Below are 27,453 nucleotides of genomic sequence, written 5' to 3' on the forward strand. Positions count from 1 at the left end.
TTCCCTTTTTGTTGCTATTTATGCATATTTACTGTCTCCTATGCACGGTGGGCTTTTTATTGTCTAGAAAAAAACGCATAACATAAGTACAAACACTAAAAAGTACATTCAAACAGAAAGACACCAATATACTGACCTGTTCTCCTAATCAACCTGCTGGTACGGACACTGAACAGTGGTATGGTCAGTTCTCTGGTATTCAAAGTACACACTGAAAAATATACTTTAAGGCACATTAATATAAAAAAAATATGCTTAAACCATTGGAAATGACTATTATCTGTAATGCAGAAGAAGATCATGACAAATGCATTTAAAACCTGTTTGGTTCAATCCAAACTGGCCTGTTTATCATGCAGAGAAAAGTCTGTCAGGCTCGGCATTCTCCTGTGAAATTGGCTTTTTTGTTATTTATTATTTTTATTTTATTTTGTTTTTTGGATCTGTAGCTTTTCAACATGTTGTAACATTCTAGAAGTCGTGAAAACCATAAAGTTCACCAGGGCTGAGCCAAAGCTGAACACAACACGATGCCTCAGACTCCAGCTGTGGTTGGAGTCCCGCCAGAGCTCCGCTCTTCATCACCACCACCGTCATCATCGTCCGCCGTGCTAACCTGGACCGGAAGGCCCCTGAAGGAGTCCGCAGATCCCCGCCTCACTTCTTGTCGCTCACAGAGCAGTCCGCAGCTATGATGTTCTGGATTTCAGAGATCTTCACCTCCTCCTCTGGGATCTCCATGGCGACGGGGATGTGCACCTCGTATCGGATCTTCTCAGCCGAGGAGCTGCGGCTCGACAGCTTGTCCAGCTCCTCCTCGATCTCAGAGAGTCGCTCGGCCACGCAGTGGGCCGTGAGACGGGCCTCCGGGTCGTGGTCCCAGCATTCCTTGATAGTGGTGCAGATAGCCAAAATGCCCTGCAGAGGGAGACGTAGAGCACAGATCTGAGAATCTCTTCCTTTTTCCGTTCCCTGTTTCATTACAGAACAAATGGCTGGTGAACCAGAGAAGCGTGCAGCTTCTGAGCAACTCATTGCTAGATCTTTTAGCGTAACTGAACTTGAAATCAGGGGTGTCCAAAGTGTGGCCCGGGGACAATTTGTGGCCTTCGGAAAAATTTTGTACGGCCACCGACTGCAGTTCAAGAATGGTACAAATTTGGCTCTCCAGTGGGCATTTTGCCATTTTTTTAGCCTAAGAATTTGAATGAAAATTTTATAAAATCTTGGAAAATATTACATACAACATATTTTTCTTTTAATAGCTGTAATTTAAAAATAATAATAATAATAATTTCATAGCAAGTAGGGCCATAAAAATCCATTGACTTTACTCAGAGCAAATCAATTATTCTGTCTAACATGTTCTTAGTTTTGTAGCTGAGAAGAAATTTTCTGGACTACATAAAAGAAAAAAATGTCTAGAAAGTTAGGACAAAATGCCACTTTGCATTTTAAGTTGGAAAATCACCATGGCTCCTGAGTAGTTTGGGATTCGGGCTCATGTTGCAAAGAATTTGGATGTCATGGCCCTAATTCAACCTTATCTTATTGCAGAAAAACTGCCTGAATCGGTCATTAGGGATGATGTGTTTATGTTTCTGTTCAAACTGTCACATTTCCATGTAAATTTGCTTAATTATTAGTGCTGCCCTCTTTGGGTAAAACAGCGAGTACTGCAGTTGAATTTTTGCCAAAGTTCTTGAGATAATGACAGACCCTGAACGCCACTGTCTTAATGAATGAAATCATAACTTTAAAATAACTTTTTGTATTTACTTAGATTATTTTTTAACCTTACCTAAAAATGTATTGATCTAAAACAAGTAAGGAACAATAAATAGATAATAATAATAAAAAAATCTGAAGACATATGCAAAGAAAAAACATTTTTCTCGGCCCTGTTTACAAAGACACACATTCAACTCTGAAACATGCAGATTTTACCTCAGTGTTCATCCACATTTATTTACATTAGATTTTGCTTTGTGCTCTTGCATAGTTTATTTTAATGTATTTTCTAATGGCTGTTGCGGTTTTAACTTTTGATTTAAATCTTTAAATCTGACCTGATGCCGGAGCCAGCTGTCGGGGATGTCGGGTCTGTCGTTGTCCTTCATGCTCTCCACATAGGGGTGCTGTCGCACCTTGGAGCCGAACGCTGGCTCATAGTCCTTCACCTCTGGAAAACACACCAAAAAAAAAGCAAACCATGGATCAAACCAGGGGAGAGGTGTTGTTCTGAGCAGGAAGCAGGAAAAACAAAATCATCCTTCAATCTGCAGCATTTCTGCGTTGTTGTTTATTGAATGCAGACGTCAACAATAGCTGGAAACACACGGGCTGATAAAGAAAAACAGATTAACATTGGAGTTTCTATGATGAGTAAGGGTGAAAAGGCCTGGTGGTCGTTTCCAGCCTGGCTGGAATAATGCTGACTGTGGAGACAAGCAGTTCATCCTGCCTTATGAGGGGAAACGCCTCACTGTGGCGCTTCCTTCAAAGCTACAAATTCACTCCTGCTGCCAAGTAATTCATCAAATCATCAAACCACAGCTTCTCAGTGTTAGAATTATTATGCTTTTTTTCTGTTTTTGTTGAAGATTTGGTTATGGTAAAATAAATAAATAAATAAACCTTTAATTTGAAAGTATGAAGTAATTTCCAGGCCTGAATCCAGACCTCAGTGGACTGGAAGCGCAGCAGCTGCAGACTGTTCTCAGCTCCAAACAGAACACTGCATGTAGCTCACAGCTTCATCAGGACAAGATGCTGAAGATTCACAATGATCCCATAGAAGCTTTTCCAGCCTGTATCTTCATGTAGATTTACGACTGATTACTGTCTAAAACTGGATCTGTGAATGTGAAATCTGGCAGCAGCTTTCCCCTCACAACGTTATTTGTGTCTCCCAGCTGCAGGAAGGATTAAAATTTGATCTGCACCTTCAGTCAGGAAGTGGATCAGAGCTCCATGCAGAAACGCTGACTCTGCAAGCCTCTGCTTCACATTTTTAAAATGTGGATCTTCCCTCACTTTTAGTGTGTAAAAGCTGGACCCATCCGGGCCGGCCCGGATTCTTCCCCTGGAGGTTATCTACGCCAGAGCTGGTGGTGTGCTCATGTTCCCCGCTGTGCAGGTGGGAACACCACGCAGTCTTCTGCACAGCATTCATCGTGCAGCACAAAGGAGAAACCTTTTTCGACCTCTTCCACATCGGCACTATCACCAAGACTTCAATCTTCCACCTGTTCTCAACACAAAGAAATTCCTGAGACAAAAAAAAAGCTTTGATTTTCAGAAATAAAACAGCAACCGGTGGTTGTGTCACAGCAACTTCATTTAATAACTGACAGAGTCACCCTACGTTGAACACGAACGTGTAAAATGCAGGTGCAGTGAGTGGAAAGGTGAGCTGTGCTCTGGGATTATAAAACAGGATTATAACACGGCATTCCAAAATCAGCGCATAAAATCTGTTGCTCATACATTAAAACTCCTGGGAATTTGTGATTGTTTTAACTTGTATCTGGAGAAAAACGCTCGCTTAAAAAAAAAAAAAAAAATATATATATATATATATATATATATATATATATATATATATACAGGGGTTGGACAATGAAACTGAAACACCTGGTTTTAGACCACAATAACTTATTAGTATAGTGTAGGGCCTCCTCTTGCGGCCAATACAGCGTCAATTCGTCTTGGGAATGACATATACAAGTCCTGCACAGTGGTCAGAGGGATTTTAAGCCATTCTTCTTGCAGGATAGTGGCCAGGTCACAACGTGATGCTGGTGGAGGAAAATGTTTCCTGACTCGCTCCTCCAAAACACCCCAAAGTGGCTCAATAATATTTAGATCTGGTGACTGTGCAGGCCATGGGAGATGTTCAACTTCACTTTCATGTTCATCAAACCAATCTTTCACCAGTCTTGCTGTGTGTATTGGTGCATTGTCATCCTGCACCTGTATATATACAGTATATACAGTATATATACTGTACATATATATACATATATGTATGTGTGTGTGGGGTGTGTGTGTGTGTGTGTGTGTGTGTGTGTGTGTGTGTGTGTGTGTGTGTGTGTGTGTGTGTAGGTGTGTGCACACCTGCTGCAAAACTGCAGCATTAAGTGACAAAAACAACCATTTTTAATCGTAGAGTAAGAATCATTTTCTATACTGCACAATTTCATCTCTTCCTCCGGTAGAGGCAGTGACCCCCTGCTGGACAGGACATTAAATCCATATTTTAGGCAGCAGAATACGACAGAATATACCATATTCCACTTCTTTAAACTAAAGACTCATCCTTGGCACAGTGCTTGATTTAACCCAAATGCCTCAGCTCAGACTCACCATCCAGGCTCTGCCGCACCCTGCAAACTAATTTTGGATATGTAAATAGAATGTTTGGAGATACTTGAGGCATATAATATAACAGACTACAACAGCAAAGCCAGAGGAGGGCTTTAATACAGTCTACTATTTTGGCCCCTGTGGTTGCTATGCAGAAACCCAGAGATTGACTTGAAGACTTGTTGAAGGTATGGAAGGCAAGTTGAAGGTGACTGTCTGGTACTTATGACTCTGTATATTCTAATGTATCTAAAAAGAACACAAAGACAGAAACACGCAGAAAACAAGAAAACAACCATCTAGCTTGTATACAACAGAGGGAGGACAATTAAACCTTCATGTTTATGTAACTGTATCTGCATTTGACTTAACTGAGGATGTTTTTTGAAAATCAGAGCGAGGCAAAAATATTTCTGCTAGGAAAATCTGAACATGACATCACATAAATAACACAGATCATCTCATCACCAAATGAGTTCCCTGTTCTTCAGTTTAAAATGAGTTAAAACTACTAGTACTGATAATGATAGTTAGAAGATTGTGATGCCAACATCCTAAGAATTGCCATTAAGTCTCCAAATTCTGCACAAATATGTTTTTTTTCATATTTGTTCATGTCATGACAGTATGAGACAATGTGACAAGATTAATCTCTCCTCCTCCCAGGACTACTTTTGTGGCCTGCAGAAATGAATCTCTCCCAGTCAAAAACAACCAATCAGAGCCAGAAGGAGGGTCTTAGAGATGTCAATCAACCTTGTGTACATACTGCTAAGTGTGATAATGGTGGAGAAACAACTTACCTTTACAGGAAAACTTTATTTCAGGCATCATCTGTAGCTATGCTAACTAGCCTTAGCATTCGCAGCTGTAGCTTAGCTGGGGGACAGTGTGAGCATGAGATTGATTGACAGCACTAAGACCCTCCTCCTGGCTCTGATTGGTTGTTTTTGACCAGGAGCGGTGCATTTCTTCAGATGCAACAGCAGGGCAGGGAGGAGGTGGAGATTATCGGTCTCGTATCATAATGTCACTGCAATAATAATTTTAAAAAGTATGTAAAATTTTTTTTTTAATATATATATATACGTATATACAGTATATATATAAAAGTTACACACTGCGGCTTTAAATCCTTCTATTAATAAGTTCATGACTTACTTGACATGAAGTAAGTCATGTCAAGTTAACTATTCAAATATGTCCTTATGGTCTCTGGTTTAATATATTTCAGTGACACGTGTCTGTAAACTCTCTAGGACTGTGTACTAAAATATGCAGAACTGTGTCAGGAACTGTAGTATAATAAATAGCACCGTGTTTTCAGTAAATAAACTTTGTGTTACAACCAAATAAGGAAATGTGCACAGCCTTTAATATATATATAAAAACACCACAATCTATTTTCTCAGCCTCATAGAGACGCTCTGGTCACAGACTTGTGCAGCCAGGTGAAACTAGTGCAGGAGCGGCTGCAGCTCTCCCTTCATGATTTTCAGCCCAAGGAAGGGCAACAACAGAGTCCAGATTGTCTTCGTCTCATATCAGTCATTCCTCACATTCTTGCTGCTGACCTGAAGCTGGGGTTAAGGTACAGACTGACAGAAAGTCCATCAAAGTCCCCTCGTCCCCTGAATAACAGGAAACAGTAGACCAGTCTTCTGTCTGCACCGTGTAACACACACAGGGAGACAGTAAAGGTTCTCTCTGACTGGAGAAGCTTTAGTTTGCCTTACCCTACATTTGGCCAGGGTGTTACTAAGTTCTTATTCCTTTTTTTTTGTTATTAAAGTTTTTATTGTTGTTTCACAACACATACATACATAACCTCTCCCACACCTTCTCAAAACAAAACAAACCACAAATAAAGCAAAACGACCAGGTCAGTGCATAAATCAATAAAAGTTTCACAAAAGATTAGCATATACAAATATCCTCGATGGTAGCAGAAGCAACCACAGTAAACAGAAGTAGTCCTCCGTCAGTATTTTCCAAAACAGCGGTTCATTAAAGGAGTTTACTTGTCCCAGTATTGCAGGAGAGGAAACAGTTCCAGGATTTCTTGAAGTTTTCTATGTCATTATATAGGGGTGGAGCCAAAGTGAATGAGGAATACACACTGTGTTAAAGTACAGCAAGATAGACTGGAAAGCGATGTGGAAGGAAGTGTGGATCACTGTCTGATCAGTTTCACCTCACGACAGACAGAGAAACAATGCTTTAAGAATAGAAAGAGCAGGAAGGGTCTAATTCTGAGCCAGTCAACCTTCATGGAGTTTGCATATTCTCCTCATACTTTCTGGGTACATTTTTCCCAAAATGATACACGTGTACTTTGCTTATCTTTTACGAGATTCCTGTGTATAACTTCTGATCAGAAACTTGGTGGAATGAAAATGCCTTTAAATCTAAGGGTATTTTTACACCTGAAAGTCTGATAGATTTGGTTTAATTGAGGCCAAAATTGCAACATTTGTTAACATATTCAGCTGCTGCTGTTCACTTTCCCTCAAATGATCCTAATGGAAAAACATGTTCCCCTCCTCACCTGTGGTGGCAATCTGCCAAGAAATACTTAAGGAAACAACAAAAAACCTCTGAAGAAGTCATGAGAATAACGTCCTTCTTCACCAAATGTAAATAAAAATGGAGTGGTTTCAGATTTTAGAGTTTGTAATATTTCTCTTTTGTCTTTGGTAAGCGACCGTGAGACTTCTCTCTTGCCAGCGTTAAGCTCGTCCTTTTCTTTTGGTGGGATTTACCCAGAATGCCCTGCACTATACTCAGCTTCCTGCCTTTGGAGCGGTCTCTGGTGCATATGTGAATGCTTAACATTCACATATGCTTTCTAACTGCACCAGAGTTCACTTTAATCAAACCGAGACAGAGGATTTGTAGGCAGACCGTTGATTCAACTGACTTGCGATTCTTCTTCAAGAAGCATTAAGTGTTTCCAAATGCACACTCACCTCCTATGGTTTTGCATCTTGATGTCATTTCCCACAGGACCAGAGCCATGGAGTAAATGTCGGTCTGCTTGAAGGACTCGATGTTCTCCAGATCGAGCCGGGCCTCCAGGACCTCGGGGGCCATGTAGCGCGCCGTACCCACCTGCAAGTCACACATTAAAAACTGTTCACTCACATCTGCACGCAAATATCACACACTAGATGGTAATCAATATATTTGATGTAGATTTGCTTGATGATTTTGTTTATGACGGAAATAGGCCTGTCACAATACTCAATAAATCAATCACATGATTAATTAAAATGAGTTCAATAATTTTCATTTGCATGATTTATCATTTCTCTCTTTCTGCCAAAACCTGGATGATAAAAGTCTCCAGCTCGGTGCTTAGATTTCAACCAGCCGTTTCTTTGAAGGACAATTTTGTTTACAAAGACTGATAATTAATTTGAATTGTTTTTGTCTGTTGTTTATTTTGGATATTTAAAATGTCTTCCAGTTCATTAAAATTGAAAGTTTATTTATCTTTGAGAATGTGTTCTTGCATTATTATGCCTTTACCATAATATTGCTCAAAAATTGTCCTAAAGCAACAATACTATCGTTTATTGCAATAACTTTGGGGGACAATTTATCATCCAGTAAAATTTGTTATCGTGACAGGCCTGGATGGAAATCACTTTGAATTGCCTTGTTGCTGAAATGTGCTATACAAGTAAACTTGACTTGACATGTATAGAAACAAAGATGAGGAGCAAAAATATATTGTCAATGTAGCTCTGGGACAATTGAGCCTTATTAAACATAAAATTAGGTTCTTAATTACAATTTGTATGTAGTGTGTTTTGTATTGCATTGCTTGGTCACATCACCGTATATCAGACGTGTTGTGCACAAGTGTAACTGTGTAAGTGAGAGACTGACCTGGCCGCTGTTGGCGAGATCATCCACTGACAGGCTGCTGTCCAGACAGAGCGCCAGGCCAAAGTCACATATGCAGCAGGTCAGGTCTTTCTTCACCAGCACGTTGGAGCTCTTTAGGTCTCTGTGAACTATGGGCACCTGTTGGTCCAACAGCAGCTGAGGTCAAAACTCAACAGATTTCAAAACAAACACCCACAACAGCAAACAACCATAAAGCAAATGGTAAAAGTGGAAAAGTATAATAGTCAAACTGAACTTAGGTTGACAATGAGTTCACTGGGCTCAAATAGTTTCCACAGTAACCAGATCTTAATCCAGCAGAACAGCTTTAGACTTTGTGGATGTGCAGCCAGCAAATCTGCAGCAACTGTGGGATTTTATGTCAACATGAACCAAAATATCTAAAGGAATGTTTTCCACACCTTGTTGAATCTGCTATGAGAAACTGAGGTAGTTCTGAGGGCAAAAATCAATCCAACCCACCCAAGCAAGGTGTGGGTAATAAAGTAGACAGTGAGTGGATAGTCTAAAATCTACCCAGAAAGAGTCTTTTAAATGAATAGCGTTTTTACTTAGATGTCTTTTGTGTGCTAACCATTGGAAAAACCCTAAAGGTCCACTCTAGATTCCCCTGCAGAATAATGGTGTTGTGGCCTGCAACAGAACAAAAAGCTTTAGCGCAGGAGATGAGAAACATATTGGAGAAAAGTCTTACATTTACCTCTAAGTATATATCATCACAAAACAAGGGGGTGAATGCTGCTGTAATCAGAAGGAGATCCCACACACAGTGCATGGCTGTCACAGGCCCCAGTCTTCAAGCAGTTCTGTCAAATCTGAGGCATTTTTACTCCAATATTCTGCCAAAGTGTGGATTTCTTAAGTATATGCAAACCAGGTTGCTGCTTCCTGTTGCCCTGCTCTTGTTTCCAAGAGTTAAAAATACTTTTAAGCAGCACATACAACTCCTGGTATGTGGAGTTTTACGCTCCTTACTGAGCAGACTGTATCTTTACAGGGTATCTTTTGGTGCGTGAACATGGTTGACGTTAACGTTTGGTCTTACTTTGCCTGTATGCGCATGGTTACAACAATCCAAGAGCGCTACTGAATACAATATCCTTTGATGTTAGAAACATTGACAATCTTAGTTAGCGTTGCTATCAAAGCTTTAACTTATTCTGCTCATCGGGTTTGTTTTAGTTTAACAGATCAAATGTCTTTAATGTTTTTTCAAAATGTGTTTCAAAGTAACTGTCAGGCACTGACTGGATTTTATGTTGTCACCTTCTTAAAATAATTACCAAAGTAATTTTTTGCCAAAAGGGATTTTTCTTTTTTTTTTTGTCTAAATCATCTTTTGGCAAAAACAGAAATGAATTGGGTCATTATTTCAGGAAGATGACAATATGTGAATTAGATTTGGTCCCAGTCTGGTGATTATGAAATGATTCGTGGACATTCTCATCAAGTCCCACCTTGGGCCGTCCACTTGTGAGCCGGTCGCTGTGAAGGTGGGCAACTCCGCGGGCCAGAGAGCTGCTCAACGCCTGCAGTTCCTCCCAGCTGATCACGTGGCGCGTCAGATACTCCTGTGGAGCAGAGCGACTTTTGAGCTCCATCGCATTTAGAAGTTATTAGTGCGGCAAGTTTCATAAAGGGAGACCAAGCAGCAGTGGACACACCTGGAGGTTCCCACAGGGGTGGAAAGCTGTGATGAGCCAGTACTGTTTCTCTGCCTTCCTCTCCTCAGCTGTCAGGAAGTGGAGAACGTTCTCGTGTCTGAGGTCCTTGTTGGAAAAGATGTCCTTCTCGTTCTTCCAGGATGCGTACTCCTCAGAGGGGAAGATCTTCACAGCCACGGTTTCAAACTGAGCTGAGCTGCTCTGCTTCAGCTTTGCCTTGTACACCTGAGCGAAGCGGCCCTTACCCACCTGGAGGAAGATTTTTTAAAAAAAGGGCCTCAGTGAGATGGCACATCGCCTCCAAAGAGCTTCAGCTCTTCAGCTCACACTCACCAGCAGATCCAGCTCTATAGGCAGGGGTTCGGTGTTGTGATTCAGGTTGTTGGCGTGAATGGAGCTGCTGTCAGAGCCGTCGTCATCCGCCATGAAGGCGCAGGCGTCTCTGCAGTCCAACCCGCCGGCTTTAGGCTTACGCATTTTAACGTTGCTCTCCCACTTTTTGCTAAGATGGCGCCGCCGATTGACGCAGTACCAGTGGATCACCGCGGCAACCAAGACTCCCATCACAATAAGGGGAAGCAGGCTCACCAGAATAATAGAGATGAGGGAATCGCCCACGGCTTGATCTTTTGCTTCTGAAGAAAAAACAGAGGAAGAGAACAGTTAGAGAAATGATGAGCTTAGAATCAAAAAGGGTCTCAATCAACACAGATGAATGTTTGATGAAAAGGGCTCCCAAATTTTTCCAGGCCATGGCCCCCCAAAGACCTGGGGGCCCCTTTTGCGAACCCACAGACAAAAAATATGTAAAGAAACATCAACGTTTAGAACATTTTTATTCACTACTCAATAATTATTACAATCATTTAGCACCAATGATGGTTCATACCGACACATAAACCAGACAGTGTGAAGCCATGAGTTCGATGACAGAAGGTGTTACCATCAGATTATGATTTTAATACCAGATAATACAATTTTTCATCACAATTCCCTCTTTTGATTCCGAGAAAATATGTAGTATTTTATATTATTCTCATCTAATTTTATTATATTTCCACAGTTTTTATGGTTTTTGTAACAGTGCGCTCCACCGTCCTCTCATGGTTGTTTCCTTTGGTCTTTTTCTTGTCAGAAACTCGAGGAGCAAAACATCAGAAATAACATTTAAATCAATTATTTTAACATATTTTGTTTTTTTTTCAAAATAACAAAAATTGTGATGAAAAATTAAAGATTAAAAAATTAATTAAATTAATCTTTTTTTTTCTCATCTTCCCTCCAACTTTCTGAGTCCCCCGCAGCGCCCCCTGGCGGTTCCCACTTTGAAAAACACTGCCTTAGGACACTGGTGAAAGTGTTCAGGTAAAAAAGTGAGCATGCAGTTGGGATGCTAACGGGTGCCACATGTCTATAGGAGGTTATGAAAACTGCTATAAGTGGCAGCTTAAGAGGACCTGGGATGTGTGGAAAATCTAGCTAGATTTAAGAAGGAAGTACATTTTAAAATATATAATTGTAATCAATTAGGAGCCACAATATGACAACATGAGAGAATGGCTGAGTGTTCATCGAAAGTATCAAAACAGTTCTGCCAAAAATGAGTGAGTAAGGGGCAAAAGTAAGAGTCACGATAGTTGTCGTAATTGTTAGCAATGCTGGAAAAGAGTTGTGTCTTCTCAAACACTTCCTGGGTTTCCACATACCAACGTCTGACCTGACCTGACCTCTGAACACGTTGCACCAGGTGAAGAAGAGACAACAAACGTTTCACTTTCTATAGAAAGCTAAACGGAACTCTGTTCTCAGCTGCTTAATAACTCATAGAGAGCCACAATAGAAGTATTTTCAGTCTTAATATGACAGCGTGGTATGGTCATGGTCCATCACTAGACAGGGAGACGTTGGCCTGGCTGGTGTACACAGCACAAGGAATTGTGGGAAGTTGGGACTTGGTATTTGGATGAATCCAAAGGAAGCAGAGATACATCACTGGAGACACCGCCCGCCTAATGGCCTGTTTATTCTGCTTCTTTCTGGAAAGCGGTGTATGAACACACAAACACACACACCACACTGAGAGACCGCTGGTTCAACCACAGCGGTGAAAAGCCAACATTAAGCACAAGGTGTACTTGTCAGGTTTTCACTTGTTTTGCTCTTTGTTGTAGCGTGAGAACCGACTGTCGTTCCTGGTTTGAACTATTGCACCTTCATGCCTGTCAAAATAGTCTTCAGCTAACTGAGTCACACTTTAAACTGTTGGAGAAGGCAGCATTACTTTCACTTTTCCTTTAGATAAGAATAAAGAGCTTGCCAAATCCAGTGGTCTTCTTTCTCTCTCTCTCTATTTGTAACACTCCAAACTGTAACACTTTAGCCCTGGCTAAAGTTTCTTTCCTTCTCATTTTGGAAAAACTTTGAATTCCAATAGTAAAAGTAATTATAATGTAATAGTATGTGGGTTGCAAAAACAAAAAGGCTTCCAAACACGTAGACACTTCCACTCAAATTCCCTGTTTCTGTACTTTGAATGTTTTTAAGGCTTTTATGACTCCTTGACGGTTTTGGGGGGTTAGGTTCATTTTCTTGCTGTGCCTGTAAGTGTGTAATCTGTTCTGTGAGAGTAGAATGTGTTTGAGGTGTAAACAGAGCCAGCAATGTACTGGAATGTCAAACTGGTAGTAAGGCTTGCATGGCCTTTTCCAGTCAGGATGCCAGAGTATTCTCATGCTTTCCTCTAATTGGTTTGAGATGTAATTTGGCCAAAGATGTGTGTCTGGGAAACTTTGAGCTAGTCCTCCCTCACTCAGAATATGGAAACTCAAAGCAATAACTACTCAGTTTAAAAGAGTTTTATGAAGTTACAGGCAAAAATTTAAGAGGAACCATTTTTGTTGAAAAATAGCAGCACCAGACCAGGTAATAGGTGGTTAGATAGTATATACCCCAAAAAGTCTTTAAAGTTTTTGATGATCTTAAGTTGATTAGTCAGATCTTGGCAAAGCCATTTTTGAAAAAATGGCCACCACTGAAGTTAATCAAAATCAGGATGGATTCAATTGTAAATGTGGTGAGTTGGTTTTACTGCGATACAAATAGCAATACACACAAAATACTAATATATAAAATACTTTAAAATACATATAAACAGGGGGATTGAAAAACAGATATTATTAATCTGTTTGTACATTTGTAAGTTTTTGATCTTCTGTGTGAACCTATATATCTTGAGGCTGCTCCTACACCTGAGTTTCCCCACTATAGAACATTCAGAACCGTTTCTCTTCCGGTTTAAAGCTCTTCTTGTCTCATCTTGTCAGGTTCTGGTGAACCTCATGCAGACGGATCGTCTCAAGTCAGAATAATGAAAAAGCTTTGAAACAGCCTTGCAGGCTCGTGTACTTTTTCTGAAAATTCAAGTCAAATTATTACTGTGGTTTCTTTGAGCAAACCCCCCCCCCCCCCCCCCCCCCCCCCCCCCGCCCACACACAAATACCAAAAGAACATGTTTACTATTTTAAAGACCTACTGAAAGTATAGATGTAATCTGGCCTTACCCAGCCTGCCAACATGCTACAGCCTCACAGAGGTTAGCAGTTAGTATTTATTTGCTATGGTAACAGCACTGTCTTCACAACCCACTGTTTCATAAGCTCTGCTCATAAAAAAACACACACTTTTATTCCAAGACCTTAAACAGACTGAGAGATGATGACTGTCTGTGTTTTTATGTGCTTATTTAATCTGTCCTATAATAATTAACCATTTGCCATTGCAGCATGTCAGTTTTGTTGGTGATTTTAAAGAGCTTTATAAAAAAAAAAGTGGTATGGTGTGATATAACTCTGCAGAACATTTCATTGCAGCATTTTGGCCCCAGAATGCTGTTTTGGATGCGTCTAGACGATGACTTGTTGGATTTCAATTTCTCTATTAAAGCCATCTGCCGTGAAACTGAAAGAACTCAAGATAAGTTCCAGACTTAGCTGAAAAAAAGGGAATAATAAAAAGTCCATCTAGGAATATATTTACAAAACCACTTCTCCTTCCTTTTTTTGGGCAGAACCAAACCAAGTAACTATTTTTTTCCGATTCTCATCTATTGTAGTTTCTCTGTGGTACAGAAACGCCTCGTGGGGATGAAACATTCCCACTTGGTGTCACAAAGAAATCTGTCCTCTTTATGAGCCAAGTGACAAACACATCAGGTAACAATTACAAACCACAAAAATAAATATATGCTAACTCTGCTCAACTTCAACATTCAACTTTTTTTTCTCATTATGTACCTCCACAAATGTAAAACCTTTTTTTTTTTTTTTTTACAGTAGCACAGCAGTAAATATGGCCACATTAGTCCTTTCATCCTGGAAATGTTCTCCAAGTGACAGAAGGCCGACTTTGATACTGTCTTTATGTGGTTCTGGGCGTTCAGGTCAGAGTCCATCACCACACACAGATTTCAGTTTCTAGCTGGCTAAGGCAAATGTAGCCTTTTACTTTACTTATTTGTTCCATTTGTAAATCTTATATTATTTGCGTATTTACTTTGTGGAAAATTCTGGCATAGCATCCTGCCAAACCCTGGGTGCATATACATCATGGACGTCCATTCTTCATACCAATCTCATCCGTGGTCCTTACAGACGTTCCTTTGGGTTAATGCCCCACAAAGTTGGGATGATGAAATTAACCAACATGTTTTGTGTTCTGATGCAGTAAGAGTTTCTTTCAGTGGAATTAAGAGGCCCTAACACAAACTTTACACTTGATGGTGAGTGAAATGAAGTCAGACACGTTCCGGTGGCTGACAAACCCAGTGAGTACTATTAAACTGCCAGACAGACAGGCATGATTCATCATTATAAAACATGTTTCCAAAGCTTTAGGGGATAATGACGGCGTGTTTACTCCACCACATCCAGAGCTCTGCGCTTGGTGATACAAGGCAATAAGGGATCTGTTTAGCAATGGAAACTCATTCTATGAATCTCTGTACACGCTGATCTTTAGCTGATCTGAAGGCTATTGCTGCAGAAAGTTGGTGACCTGTATACCCTATGTGGCTCAGCATCTCCTGATCCTGCTCTTTGACCTTTTACATCTTCATGGCTTAGGGCCATTGCCTTCATACGCAATTCCACTAATTTCTCATCTCCCTGCAGCGTTCTGCCTGGGATTTCTACCATTGAGCTTGATTTAGCTGGTTGAATTTCAACTGGATGCATTTTAAACCGGTAGAAGTTCAAGATAATGTGTTGGGCTTACTTTTGTTCTCGGGCCTCTAATTAGAGTAAATTAGCTGTGTTGGGTCAGATATGGACACAGTGTCCACAGTGGGCCTGTCTAATGTTGGGTAGGAATTTTGACCAATCTCATTCTCATTCTTTCCATCAAAACCCATATGTCATAACCATAGGTGAAGGTTGGAATATATGCAAGGTATGTAGAGTTAGCTCCTACACTTCCAGCCGATGAAGCCACAATCTGTCTGTCCATATCCGTCTCCATGCCAACCAACACTCATGAAAAAAACACTAAGATACTTTAACTCTTCTGATTGAGTCTAAAGTATGAACCCAGAACCCCGAGGAGGCATTAAACTGTTTTCCAATTGGGAAGTCATGATTAGAAAAGCTAATCTCATTTCACCCTCTGCTGAAGACCACTTAATGCATGTTAACACTCCCTATGAGATGCCAACAGGACCATGCCATCCACAGAAAGCAAAGATGAAACTCTCGGGTTGTCAAACCAGAAAACCTCCTCTATACAACTATGCCTTGAGAACCAGTCAATGAAAATCAGGGAATCAGAGACAAGGGGTAACCTTGGAGACCACCCCACACATGGAACAAGCCTTACTTGATGCTGAAAATGCAGACACAACTCTTGTTTTAGACACTGTATTAAGTACTCGCCCAGATATGCCATACTACTGGAGCATTCCACTCCCCAAAAATACCTTGAGAAACATGCTCAGAAGAGTTTGGAAATGGATGCAGATCAGAGAAGATCCAATGACTACCTCAGAGATTGAACACAGGTGAAGATCTGGTGTCGTGTTCCAAAGCCAGGACAAAAGCCACGTTGCTCCCTCTGAGTCCAAAGTTTAGCAGGAACTTCTGGCATCACCACCCACACTTGAAGAAAGGCTTCCCATTTTTTAGTCTAAGTAGAAATTGCTATGTGGTGCTGAAGACCAACACTGCACATAACCCTGAACACACCATCCCCACTATGAAACTTGGTTCTGGTCCAGCTTTTGTTTTATCTTAGCCTATAAGTGAAAATATCAATAGAATACATGGACGTTTGTCTTTGTAACATGACAAAGTGTTAAAAAAAAGGATGAAGTGGTTGGCAGCACTTTGTAAGGCTCTATATTACTGCTTACCATCCTCTTCATGAGACAGTTTTAGAAAAAACATTATGTCTTTAGTCAGAGGTTCTTCAAATTTGATGTAATACAGACAGTCTGCTACAGCAGATCTTTCACCATCTTCAATAACTGAAGAATTTTGAATTAATTTGAGTTACAATGTCTAAGTTTTGTACTTTTAAAACTAATTGTTTAATATATTAATACATTTAGTCTAATAGATTTTGTTGTAGTTGTTTAAAGTTGTAGTTTTTGTATAATCAACAAAGGGAATAAAACACATTTTGTAACCACTGCTGCACATTCACTTCATCAAGTTGTCTGCACCAAACCTAGAATCAATTATCAACAGAACATCTACATTTTTGTAACATGGTTCATGAGTCAAACTATTCATCACGGCCCAGAGGTACACCAGAGGTGAGCTGTTACTCTTCAAAACAGAAGGATGGTGATTTGGATGGGAAGAATAAGACTTTATTCTGTTTTAATAACAGAGTGTGGGATGAGACACGTCCTGCTCATCAGACCTACTGAACCTCTCTGTCATTCCCCAGATGAGGTCTCCTGTGTCTACAGGGTCCGGTCACCACGTGCAGGAGATGCTTCTGAATCGAGTTCGACACAGACAGGAAACCATATGTCTGTGCTCTCCAGTGTGCCCGGCGCATACACACACACACACACTTTTTTTTATTCAGCGACTGAGACACGTCTTTCCCCCTCTCCACTCTGCACGAGGCCCACAGCTGCATTTTCACAACCTCACTGGGGAATCTGCGAGTGATGTTTAAGCGCGATGCGAGCGTTGTGTTTCCAGTTCCTGTTGGTGTTAACAAAGCTCTCACACTGCAGCAGCCACCAGAGCAGAAGCTGTGAAAAAGGCCCAGATCTTCTTACCATCAATCCCCTTAAACCTTCCAAACACAGAGAGGAGGCATGATGAGCAAACACATATGATGAGACAACGCGCTGATACAGTGAAGACGCACGGCCTGAGTTAAGCACTTACACATTGAACGTGATGAAGGCCTTCAGTTTTTTACTATTAAAAAAATACAACATAGGAAAGTTTTACTTTTTCCAAACCCAAAATGATCCAAGTAGGCAAAGTTCCTGGAAGCTTTTATGGTTGTCAAGCAGCATGCACCAAAGCACTGGCACAGGAGGATAAAGTACATTTCTTCATTGTTGCTAGAGATTTCAAACATTTGGCTTTGACACAGAGCAGAGTAATTAATTTATCTTTCAGTTTTGACAACAGAAAAAAATAATAAAATACAGTAACAAAATTATCTATGTTATTTTGACATTTCCCATTTTACAAGCATGTGTCCAGAGAGTAGCTCCGTCGAAAGGTTGGACCTGCATGCTTTGTGGAGCGTTTTTAGAAGTTAGTGCCAGTGAAGGTGTCAGAATGAGGCTCGGCAAATGATCCCTCAGGCATGTATGATTAAAAGCAACAGATTTTAATCAGCATCAGTACTGGAGACGGGTTGGGGAGTGAAGGACGGGGTGTGACAGAGTGGAGGGGGAAGAGATGAGTCTGGGCAGGCCTAAAGTCATAAAATGAAGGAATGAGAAATGTTTATGAGCCGGCCGGTTTACATTATAGGAAAAAAATAAATAAAAAAAACGTGTCGGCCCAAAAGAGCCGGATTACCAAGCAAAATGGCATGTATGCCCAGTTAGCAGTCTGACCCAGTATCTTCCAACTGTTTCAACATCCATTAGGTTTATCACTTTATTTACAAATTAGAATCAATTAAATTTGTAACGTTGTTAGGTTTCTAAATCTGCCAAAACACAATTCCCTTCTTTAAACTCAATGATTTCATGATTTATTTTCTATCATAAGCAGTCCTAGTTTGGAATTGGTAGAAAGGATGATGAATATGATCTGAAAGATCAACATTCAGGCTTTTAGTTCCATGTTTTCACATCTATCACAGCACTAGCATGGATAGAAGACTACATTTGTGAGTAGACTGATTGATATGATTAATGCTTCATGTCCAGTTGCCAAAATGTCTCTGTTGATCTCTAAGTCCATCACAAAGGAGCCAAGCAAGCCCACCTGATGAATCGATGTCCACTGCATTTCACAGATCAGCTTCTGTATATTTGGAATCAGGAGCAGAGCCTTCCTTTCTCCAAACGTTTGATCTCCACCAACAAGGTTTTTTGTTGTCTAATCAATCCATAAAGCTTTGTTCCAGAGTTTTTGTGGCCACTCTCTGGACTTTTTTTTGGGGGGGGGGGCAGGGGAATTCCTTTTTGGGTTTCTTATTTTCCTACTAATGAGTGGTTTGAGTCTTCTGGGTTGTTTCTCAATATGCGTTCTTGAATTGAGCAAATAAAAGCACAAACAAAAAAACATTTTTACGAGAGCACACCACAGAGGAAGTGCAATCGCAAGAACTGAGTCAAAAAAAGAGAGAATATTAATAATTAACTACAAAGCCAATAGATCCCTTGTTTGTTGTCCAGCCTCCCATCTTGAATCAAACCATATTTTATACCTTCTCATGACGCTAATGGAAACTCATGAACATCAGCAGGTCAGCAGATCTGGATGGAGCATATGGCTGCACCCTGCTGGGAGCCAACAGCTAGCTCCACATTGTCATTTCTTCCTGTCAGATTTCTCTATAAATCCTCCCATTCTTCTGCATTACTGCCAATATAGAATTCTTCTTCAGTGTCTTGGCCGGCAGAGCTCTTTATGTGAGCCTGCAGGAGTCATCAGCAACATTCAGTTCCTGTTGTATTCCCACCTGAAACGGGACACCGCTTTATAACTGAAAATGTTGAGTTACTCCATAAGTGAACACGTCAACAAATATCATTCTAATTTTGTTTGTTGTTCTGACTGATAGAGGTAATCTAGATACCATTTCTAGATTACCTGTTCCCCACTATGGAACAGATTTACACTTCCAGGCTCCACAAGAAAGTTTTGGACATTTTAAATGACTCTTCACACCCTGGCCATGGTCTCTTCCAGCTGCTGCCATCAGGCAAGAGATACAGAGCAATAAAAACCAGGACAAATCGCCTAAAAAACAGTTTTTACCCGATGGCAATCATGGCACTAAATTCAAAGGCATAAGAACTTCTGCTCTTGACACCACTTTGTTAAAAATGTAAATTCTGTTGCGACACCTCCAGGCACTGCAACCATCTTCTGATGTCTATTTATTTCTCATTTTGTACCATTTATTTCTTTATCTTTGTATATTATGTATATACACATAACCTGCATCTTAACGCGAGTCGAGCAAATCTCAATCTCGTTGTAATCTGTTGATGACAATGACAAATAAATCTTATCTTATCTTATTTCATCATCTAAAGCATTTTTCATTTCAATGCACAACATGTTCAGTTGGATAGAAGTGGCGGCGGTGAAGAGTAAAATCCTTGCTCATCAACTGAATGTATCTGAAAAGGTCGTGATGTTGATCTGTAAAGACTTAACTTTAAATAGCTTTTATGTTGACATGAGTCAAAACATTATTAAATTTAGAACTCCAAAGCAGAAATCATTGGATTCATCAACCCACGTACTGCGTGACTTCATTGGAACGGGAACACTTACTGGGAACGAACACCATTTTGTCATTACACTCTTCTTCTGTGCAGGAGCAGACGTGCACCATCCCGCTGGTGGAGTTCTTCTCCTTCATCACACAGCTGGAGCTGTTGTAGTCGTCCAGCATGATGCCGTACAGCAACACGGACGGGTTGTGGCAAAGGGTCTCCACGGTGAAGCTGGTCTCATTCTTTATCCTGAAAGTCAAACAGACTAAATAGGAATCTTTTAATTTTTTTTTTTTTTTTTTTACAGTTTTACAGTCCATGAGAGGCCAAGAGCAAAGTCGACTGACTGTCTTGGTAAAAACTCCACATTCTTAAGAGAGGTTGGTTGAAAAGAGGACAAGTTTATTGAGTTTATTAAGTACTCTAATCCTTTTTGTTCCGTTTTACAAAAAAAAATAAAACAAATGTCCAAAAAGTGTTACTGTATGTTCATAAATTATGGTCCAACTTTTATCTTCAGGATAAATAATGATAAAAAATAACATCCTGACAATATTTTAACCCCTTATTGTCCCTCATTGACAGTACAATAAAATATTAATTTTGCTGAGTTTTTGCTAAGAAAATGCTTAATTAAATAAAGATTGATAATTTGAATATAGCCCATACAATAGATAAAATTATTAGGTATGGTTCAAATTAGCGACACTGGGCATAACAGTAAATAAAGCAGTAAGCTATTCTCACACCATCCTCCTTAATAGATGATTATCCATTGGTATTACTAGTAACCTGAGCCTGATTAGGACACACTCTGTTCATCCCACTCAAATCCTTTAACTCCAGTTTTCCACTGTTATCTGTCCAGGAGCCTCTTCCTTTCATCTCTTATATCTTCCCACCTTGGTAATAACATCTCCATCTTTAATATCTTCTTCTACTGCTTCAAAGATGACACCTTGCTCTGCCTCTGTAGTAAACCTACCTCCTCAAACCGGCCCTAATCTCCCAACAACTGCTTATCTTCAGTAAAATCCAGTTTCACTTCAAACTTCCTTAAATTAAACAATGATAGAACTGAAATTCTGCTTATTGGCACAAAATCTACATTATCAAAAGCAGACAAATCCTCTGTCACAACTGATAACTCCTTAAGTCTGATTTATGTTTGACGCAGCCATTCCGCATGGTCATATGTAATTTTAGCAAAAACGCTTTACTGTGCACCCAGCCTGATTCCGTCCAGTTTCTGTGAGGAAGGTACATGTGTGAAGCATAAACTAAGCTTTAGTGCCCCATCTACCCTGTGTAAGGGCCTGTGTGCTCACTATTTCATTCCCATATCATATCTGCATATTTTCATTAACGCAACATTAAACGTCTTCCTCACCCCTCACACCGCTTCTATTCTTACTCACAGCCTCCCGTATTGATTATTGTGATTCTCTTCTCTCTGGTCTCCCTCACAAATCCCTTCATAAGCTTCATCTGCTCTAGAATCCAGCTGCTGGCATCATCTACTACTACTACTGCTGCTTTATTTAGAAAGCACTTTAAAAAGGACAATAGCAGTGTCAAAGTGCTGTACAGATAAAATCTATGGAACATTTCAAACGTGGAAAGAACATAAAGCAAACAAACAATTTGTTTTACTGTCACAAAATGACCTTGGTGTCCCTAAAAGTGCTTAGAAATGTAATTTATTAGTATGATTACTATTAACTCAATTCAATTTATCTATGTGGCGGTGATTTCCAACAGTTGTCAATTCTAATTTGATGCTAGTTATCTCAAAATGGGAGTAAAGTTCATTTTATTTTTTCCAGCTGATAAGTTTTCTTTCTAAGGAAACATGAATACATACGGTTTTCATAAGCTTAAAGACAGAATTATTTCAAAGAATATAGATTTGATCACTCAATGCGCAATAGATCTATATATCGTAACCTTCCTAAAATAATGGTTATTTTTTTTACCAAAAGTGATTTTTTAATTTATTTTTTTGTCTAAATCATCTTTTGACATAAAAAATGATTTCGGCCATTAATTTAGGACGGTGGCTATATGAGCCTCTTGTTTTGAACTGAATTAGGGCAACAAGTGTATTTTCTTCCTAATAGTTTTTGTACCTACCATATAGCAACACAGACCTCTTCACGCGAATCACAGACAGACGTAATGGAGCAGTGGGACATGCAGCTCTCTGTGCCATTGCAGGAGGAACTCTGTCGGTCACAGAACTTACACAGCCGACTGATGGGGTACATGGACATGCCTGGTATACCTGCACAAGAAACACACACACACACACACACACACACACACACACACACACACACACACACACACACACACACACACACACACACACACACACACACACACACACACACACGCAAACATTCAACAGGTTAGTTTCCTGTTCATGTCCAGCTCTCAGGACGTCTGTAAGATTAGAACAAACGCTGCAGAATCTCCAAGTCATCCTTTCAGACATAACACTTGTGGGTTGAATAAAAAAAAAATAAAGAGCTTATCATGGAATTATCTGTGGAAGTATGGATAAAGTCAAATTATTGGATCCAGCAAATATTGGTAATAATTTGAAGAAGCTACAGCAGAAGGCTGTGACAGTATTTATACTCCTTAAAGCACTTTGTATTGCCTTGTTGCTGAAAATGTGCTATATAAATAAAATTACCTTTAAACTTTTCACCTTCAGACCAACATAAATATCATAAAGCTCACCATGCTCCAGTCATAAAGATTTTTGCAGCTTCCGATGTTTTATAGTTTATTTTTCTGGGGCTCTTGCATGCAGCAAGATCCACAAGCATTTTAAAAACACACGTTTTTTAAAAATGTTCCCAGAAATGCATTTCATCGTCTGTGGAACACATCTAGAGTGTGATTATTGTAATGCTCAGAATTCTGACCTTCCAAAAAAAAAAACCCTTTATGTCCATTACAGGTGCCACTGCTCTTCATCTCTGCAAGAAAGGCTCTTCTGTTGCTCCCTAGAGGGAGAACTAAAACCTACCATATTTTTTAGGCATATTTATGTGTGATTTTATTTTTGGACTTACACGCATCTAATTCATTTTTCCCCCTTTGAAAATTACATTTATATCTGGTGTTTCCTTGGTAACACTAACGTGTATTTTAAGATAACAGTTCTGTCTGTTTTGGGTGTATTTTCATCCAAGAAAAATTAATAAGGATATATGATTTTTTTTCATACTTTAGCCAGCAGTAAAACAAAAGAAAAAAAAAGATTTATTTTCAATTTCTAAATTTAATTTTATTTTAAGATGTTCTAAAACTTAAAACATGTAAAGTATAGAACGGACAGGACATCTGGTTGGATATTTTCCATGGATAAAGCAGCATAAGCAGGCACAGCTAAAGCATGTAAAACAACATAACCACTTGAAAATGATCAGTGCTAATATTTTAACATTTTAATTAAGACTGCTCACATATGAGAAAACATTTATAAAACAATTTAGACTTGTTTTTTTTAATATGTTGACAACCGAGGATCTGAGCTGTACCTGAATGCAGCATGTGCAGCTGTCGTTAAATTTCCCTGTCATCACGATGTTACGTAGTCTGGACTGATTCCACACTCCAGCTAGCTGGATTTGGACTTAAGGTGATTTTTTTTCTCCAGTACATGTGATGCTGACATTCAGCTTAAAGTTGCTTCAGTTGAGTAATTATTTATGCGCAGAGTCAGCTATGCGCCTTATTGCTGTTGAAAGATGAATGTTCTGACAGAAGGTTCTGGTTCGCCACTCTACCCTAACCTTAGGGACACATTAATGCAGAAACAGATGTAAATAGATGGTAAGCCAATTCTGAGGTATAATACAGCCTCAGTGTCAGACTGGCCTACAGGTGTGAACCATCTCAGTTGTTGAAAATTAACTTTCAAAATGCCATTTGACCTTTAACTAACCTTCAGTAAGAGGTGGGGAGTGACAACTCCTTTCATGGATCAAAAAAAGTGACTGCAGGCCATGTTGTGGAACGGAGGTGTGAACAGAATTAACCCACCAAATGACTCATATGGTTTTCACAGACTTCCAGGCACATGGCTGATTCTACAGATGGCTCAGACCTGCAGAGTCACCGACTCCACATGACTGTCTGGAGGCTTTCAGACAGTTCCAGCAGAAACCAGCTCATCACCGGAGCCGATCGTCCTAAGAGCTCCGCTGCATCGTTTAGCTTCATCTGGGAGATAGAGCGCAGCAGACAGAGCAAGTGTGTCATCTGGGCTGGCCAAGAAATGAGAGAATGAAAAGTGTGTGTGGAAATAGATTGGGACAGAATTAATCTAATGTAAACTAGCTGGGAAAAACCAGGTTGCAAAAACTTGTCAATCACGTAAACATAAAGTACTTATTACAGTAACTGAAAATATACTATAAAAAGTAATTTATTTTAATAGATGTATTCACGTATTTGTGTATGAGTAAATGTGGAAATGAATGTATGTGTATTAGATATGAGCTTATGGTATATAAGATAAAGTAGACTCCACTTTAAATGAAGGACATTCTTATTTTGTATGGAAAATCTAAAATACTTTCCGATCTTAAAGTAAGGAGTCTGTCTTTTTTTTAAAAGTGATGGAAACTGGAATGTGTTATTTTAATACTTCATCTGTAATGATTTTTTTTTTTGCAAATGCAAAGAGATAAATGATAAATAATGCAAATGGAAATGATTGAGCTGATTTTAATTGATCATGAGTTTAAATTATAAAATTGCTGACTGTGAGAGGCTTATTTTTCTTCAAACTTACTGCAATATGACATCTTTCCTCTACAGCACAGGTTTCAAACTCAAGGCCCAGGGGCCAAATCTGGCCTGTTGTAGTTTTTCATGTGGCCCTCTCCACAGACTAGAGTAGACACATGAGAAGAAACTTCAAAAAAACATTTGTGTGCTTAAAAATGACTTTATCAATCAAAGCAAAGCAGTTTTTATCTGCATATTTCCAAATGACATCGATGTTAAAAGAGGTTCCATAATATTAAAACTGAATATTATGGAACCATAGCAGTTTGTTAATGGTTTCTATCAATACATCCTGTCACATCTTTGACAACCTGTGATCTTTAAAAATGAAAATGAGTCTGACTCTCCTGGTTCATGGGTAAGGGAACTGTTAGAGATACGAAGAAAAAAAAAATCACAGAAACCTAATCAGACAAATCAGAAGTATGGCGTTAGTGTTTTGATGGTTACAATCCACTTCATCATCATCACAATCACTTTTCCTCTTATAAACAACAACGGAAGCAGACTGAAACCAAGATGCAGACAAAACAACCGCAGCCAGCGCCACGGTAGGTTCCGTTGACCCGGCAGAACGTCTGCAGAGTGGAACTGTGAAAGCAGACTGGGCCGGGGGAGGGTTTGGGCTTCCCACAACCAGGGAATCATGTGGTCAAAACAACAGCGTCCGCCTGTGTCCAGGCCAACTGGCTTCCTCTCAGCAGGCCGGCGGCAGGCGTTCCTGTGTCACCCGATCAGGAACGGTCGGGTTATTCATTTCACTGGAAAGACACTTAATATGCTTTAAACACACATTCCGTCACACTAAGTTGAATTTGCGCAAGGCAGAGAGTGAAACTGCAGAGCACTACCACCCACCCACACACACACACACACGCCCACACACACACACACACACACACGCACACACACACAAGACCTGGAGGTGAATAAAAGCCGCTGTGCTGAGCAGCACATAGTCAATCAATCTGTACCCAGTCACACTTTACATTTAATCTTTTTTTATTTACTCACCCCAGTTAAAATTTGCTGAAAATTTAGTAAAAAAAATAAAATAAAAATCTAATATTTTTCAGTATATATTTTAAAAAGAACTCCTGGCTGAGTTAATGTTCTACAAATAAATGCTGCTGGTTTGAAGGGGAAATGTTTCTGTTTGTACACAACTGTACCCAGATATTTACATATATATAAGCATTTTTGTATAAGCCAAGGTGAACAGGTGTGTGAGCGAGCTGGCCTACAAACCTGCACCACATTCAGCAGAAAACTATTCTGAGACACTTAAACTCCTGACCTGATATCTATATATATATATATATATATATATATACTTGTATAAAATGCAAGAATTAGGAACGCTGTCTGTACAAAAACTAAATAAACAGAATAAAATAAAACCGTGTCCATGGTATCCACAGGTGGCTCATTGTGTTTCAGTTGAGGAATGTTTTTCTATAACAGCTCCACTCTTTCCAACTTTGGGGCCACTTTTTGGAATCACACAATGAAATCAGGTGACCTCACTCCATCCCAGGAAAGTGGAGGAGAAAACCTTGGATTGTCGTTAAGCAGATTTTTCATGGTTTAAGGTCTGTTTGTGAAAAAAAAAAAAATCCAGCCAGGACTTAGACTGAAGAAGAACCTTCAGAAAGACAAACTCGTTACAGTGCCTATGAAAAGTATTCAGCGAATACTTTTGAAAATGATAAAAACAATTTTTCCAAACTAGTGTGAGGTGATAGAACTTTCAGCACTATCCTGCTGAAAGCAGGACATAAAGATGTTTTAGTAAAATCCTTAAGGAACAATTAAGTTGTTTGATTGTCGCAGCAGCAGATGTAGACATGCAACTTTTTCAATAAATCAATGGAATTTTAATTAGGATTTCTTCTGAGTAACCGGATAGGCTTTCTGGGTTTAGTCAATGCAATAACCATGAAGACATTAAGGCTGCTTTCACAGCAGCCACGTTTAGTCCGCTTCAGTCAAACTCCAGTCCGTTTGGCTCGAAGGTGCGGTTGGGATGTGTGAATGTGGAATCAAACTCTGATCCGCCTACAAACCTCCGTCTGGGCTCATCTGACGTGAACTCTGTTGACATTTGAGTGCATTTGTGAACACACAGACCAGAGCAGGAATATGCTACTCTCTACTATAGCGCATGGAATTATGGGTAAATAAAACCAAAACAAATGCGTGAGTCTAGGATGGAGAAATGTCTCATTGTATTTTGCCAAAGAAAAAAAGAGAAATCCTGCAAACACTAAAACTTTACACCACTCCATTAGAATTCTTGAAGAAGGACGTTAAGGTCAGTGTCTTCTTCAGAGGTTTTTGTGTTGATACTTTCAGTAGCGCCACCACAGGCGAGGGGGGGAAAGGTTGCTCAAAGGGTTTGGTTGGTTTGACTCGGTGAAGTGTGAAAGAGTGTGTACTGAAACTGAAACTGGAACAAATGTTGCAGTTTCAGTACCAATCAAAACAAGTCTACCGTTAAGTTAAATATCTGTGACTCAGGCTGTGAGCTTCAGTCTAGCTTAGGTGAGCCAACAGGAGGACCAGTGTGTGTGTGCATGGGCGGGTGTGTGTGTGTGTGTGTGTGTGTGTGTGTGTGTGTGTGTGTGTGTGTGTGTGTGTGTGTGGTCTTCTGCTGCTGGGGTCAGCCTGCTTCAGGGTCTGATGTGTTCTGCTTACAGACATGGTGTTCTGCATATTTTTATGAGATTTTCAGAGCTACTATTGGAATTTAATTTCCATCATCTCAG

General features: G+C 39.8%; 1 protein-coding gene across 2 annotated transcripts in view; it reads right to left on the reverse strand.

Annotated features, from left to right (window-relative positions):
• Positions 1-248: 248 nt before the first annotated feature.
• Positions 249-27,453, reverse strand: part of LOC102231514 (TGF-beta receptor type-2-like) — a 33,879-nt gene continuing 6,674 nt past the window's right edge. The window contains exons 1-11 of one of the 2 annotated variants that reach the window (XM_023331295.1): positions 24,690-24,768; positions 23,838-24,115; positions 22,010-22,160; positions 19,935-20,125; positions 10,281-10,582; positions 9,948-10,196; positions 9,741-9,854; positions 8,263-8,400; positions 7,338-7,479; positions 2,070-2,182; positions 249-918 (exon numbers count right to left, since the gene is read on the reverse strand). In XM_023331295.1, the coding sequence (XP_023187063.1) occupies positions 658-918; positions 2,070-2,182; positions 7,338-7,479; positions 8,263-8,400; positions 9,741-9,854; positions 9,948-10,196; positions 10,281-10,582; positions 19,935-20,125; positions 22,010-22,149 (1,650 nt within the window). In that variant the 5' untranslated portion in view covers positions 22,150-22,160; positions 23,838-24,115; positions 24,690-24,768 and the 3' untranslated portion in view covers positions 249-657. Of the gene's footprint in view, positions 919-2,069; positions 2,183-7,337; positions 7,480-8,262; positions 8,401-9,740; positions 9,855-9,947; positions 10,197-10,280; positions 10,583-19,934; positions 20,126-22,009; positions 22,161-23,837; positions 24,116-24,689; positions 24,769-27,453 lie in introns of those variants that run through there. The other variant, XM_005803495.3, reaches the window with a different exon arrangement.

The sequence above is a fragment of the Xiphophorus maculatus genome, chromosome 3, assembly GCF_002775205.1.
Source record: "Xiphophorus maculatus strain JP 163 A chromosome 3, X_maculatus-5.0-male, whole genome shotgun sequence".
Classification (NCBI taxonomy): Eukaryota; Metazoa; Chordata; class Actinopteri; order Cyprinodontiformes; family Poeciliidae; genus Xiphophorus; species Xiphophorus maculatus.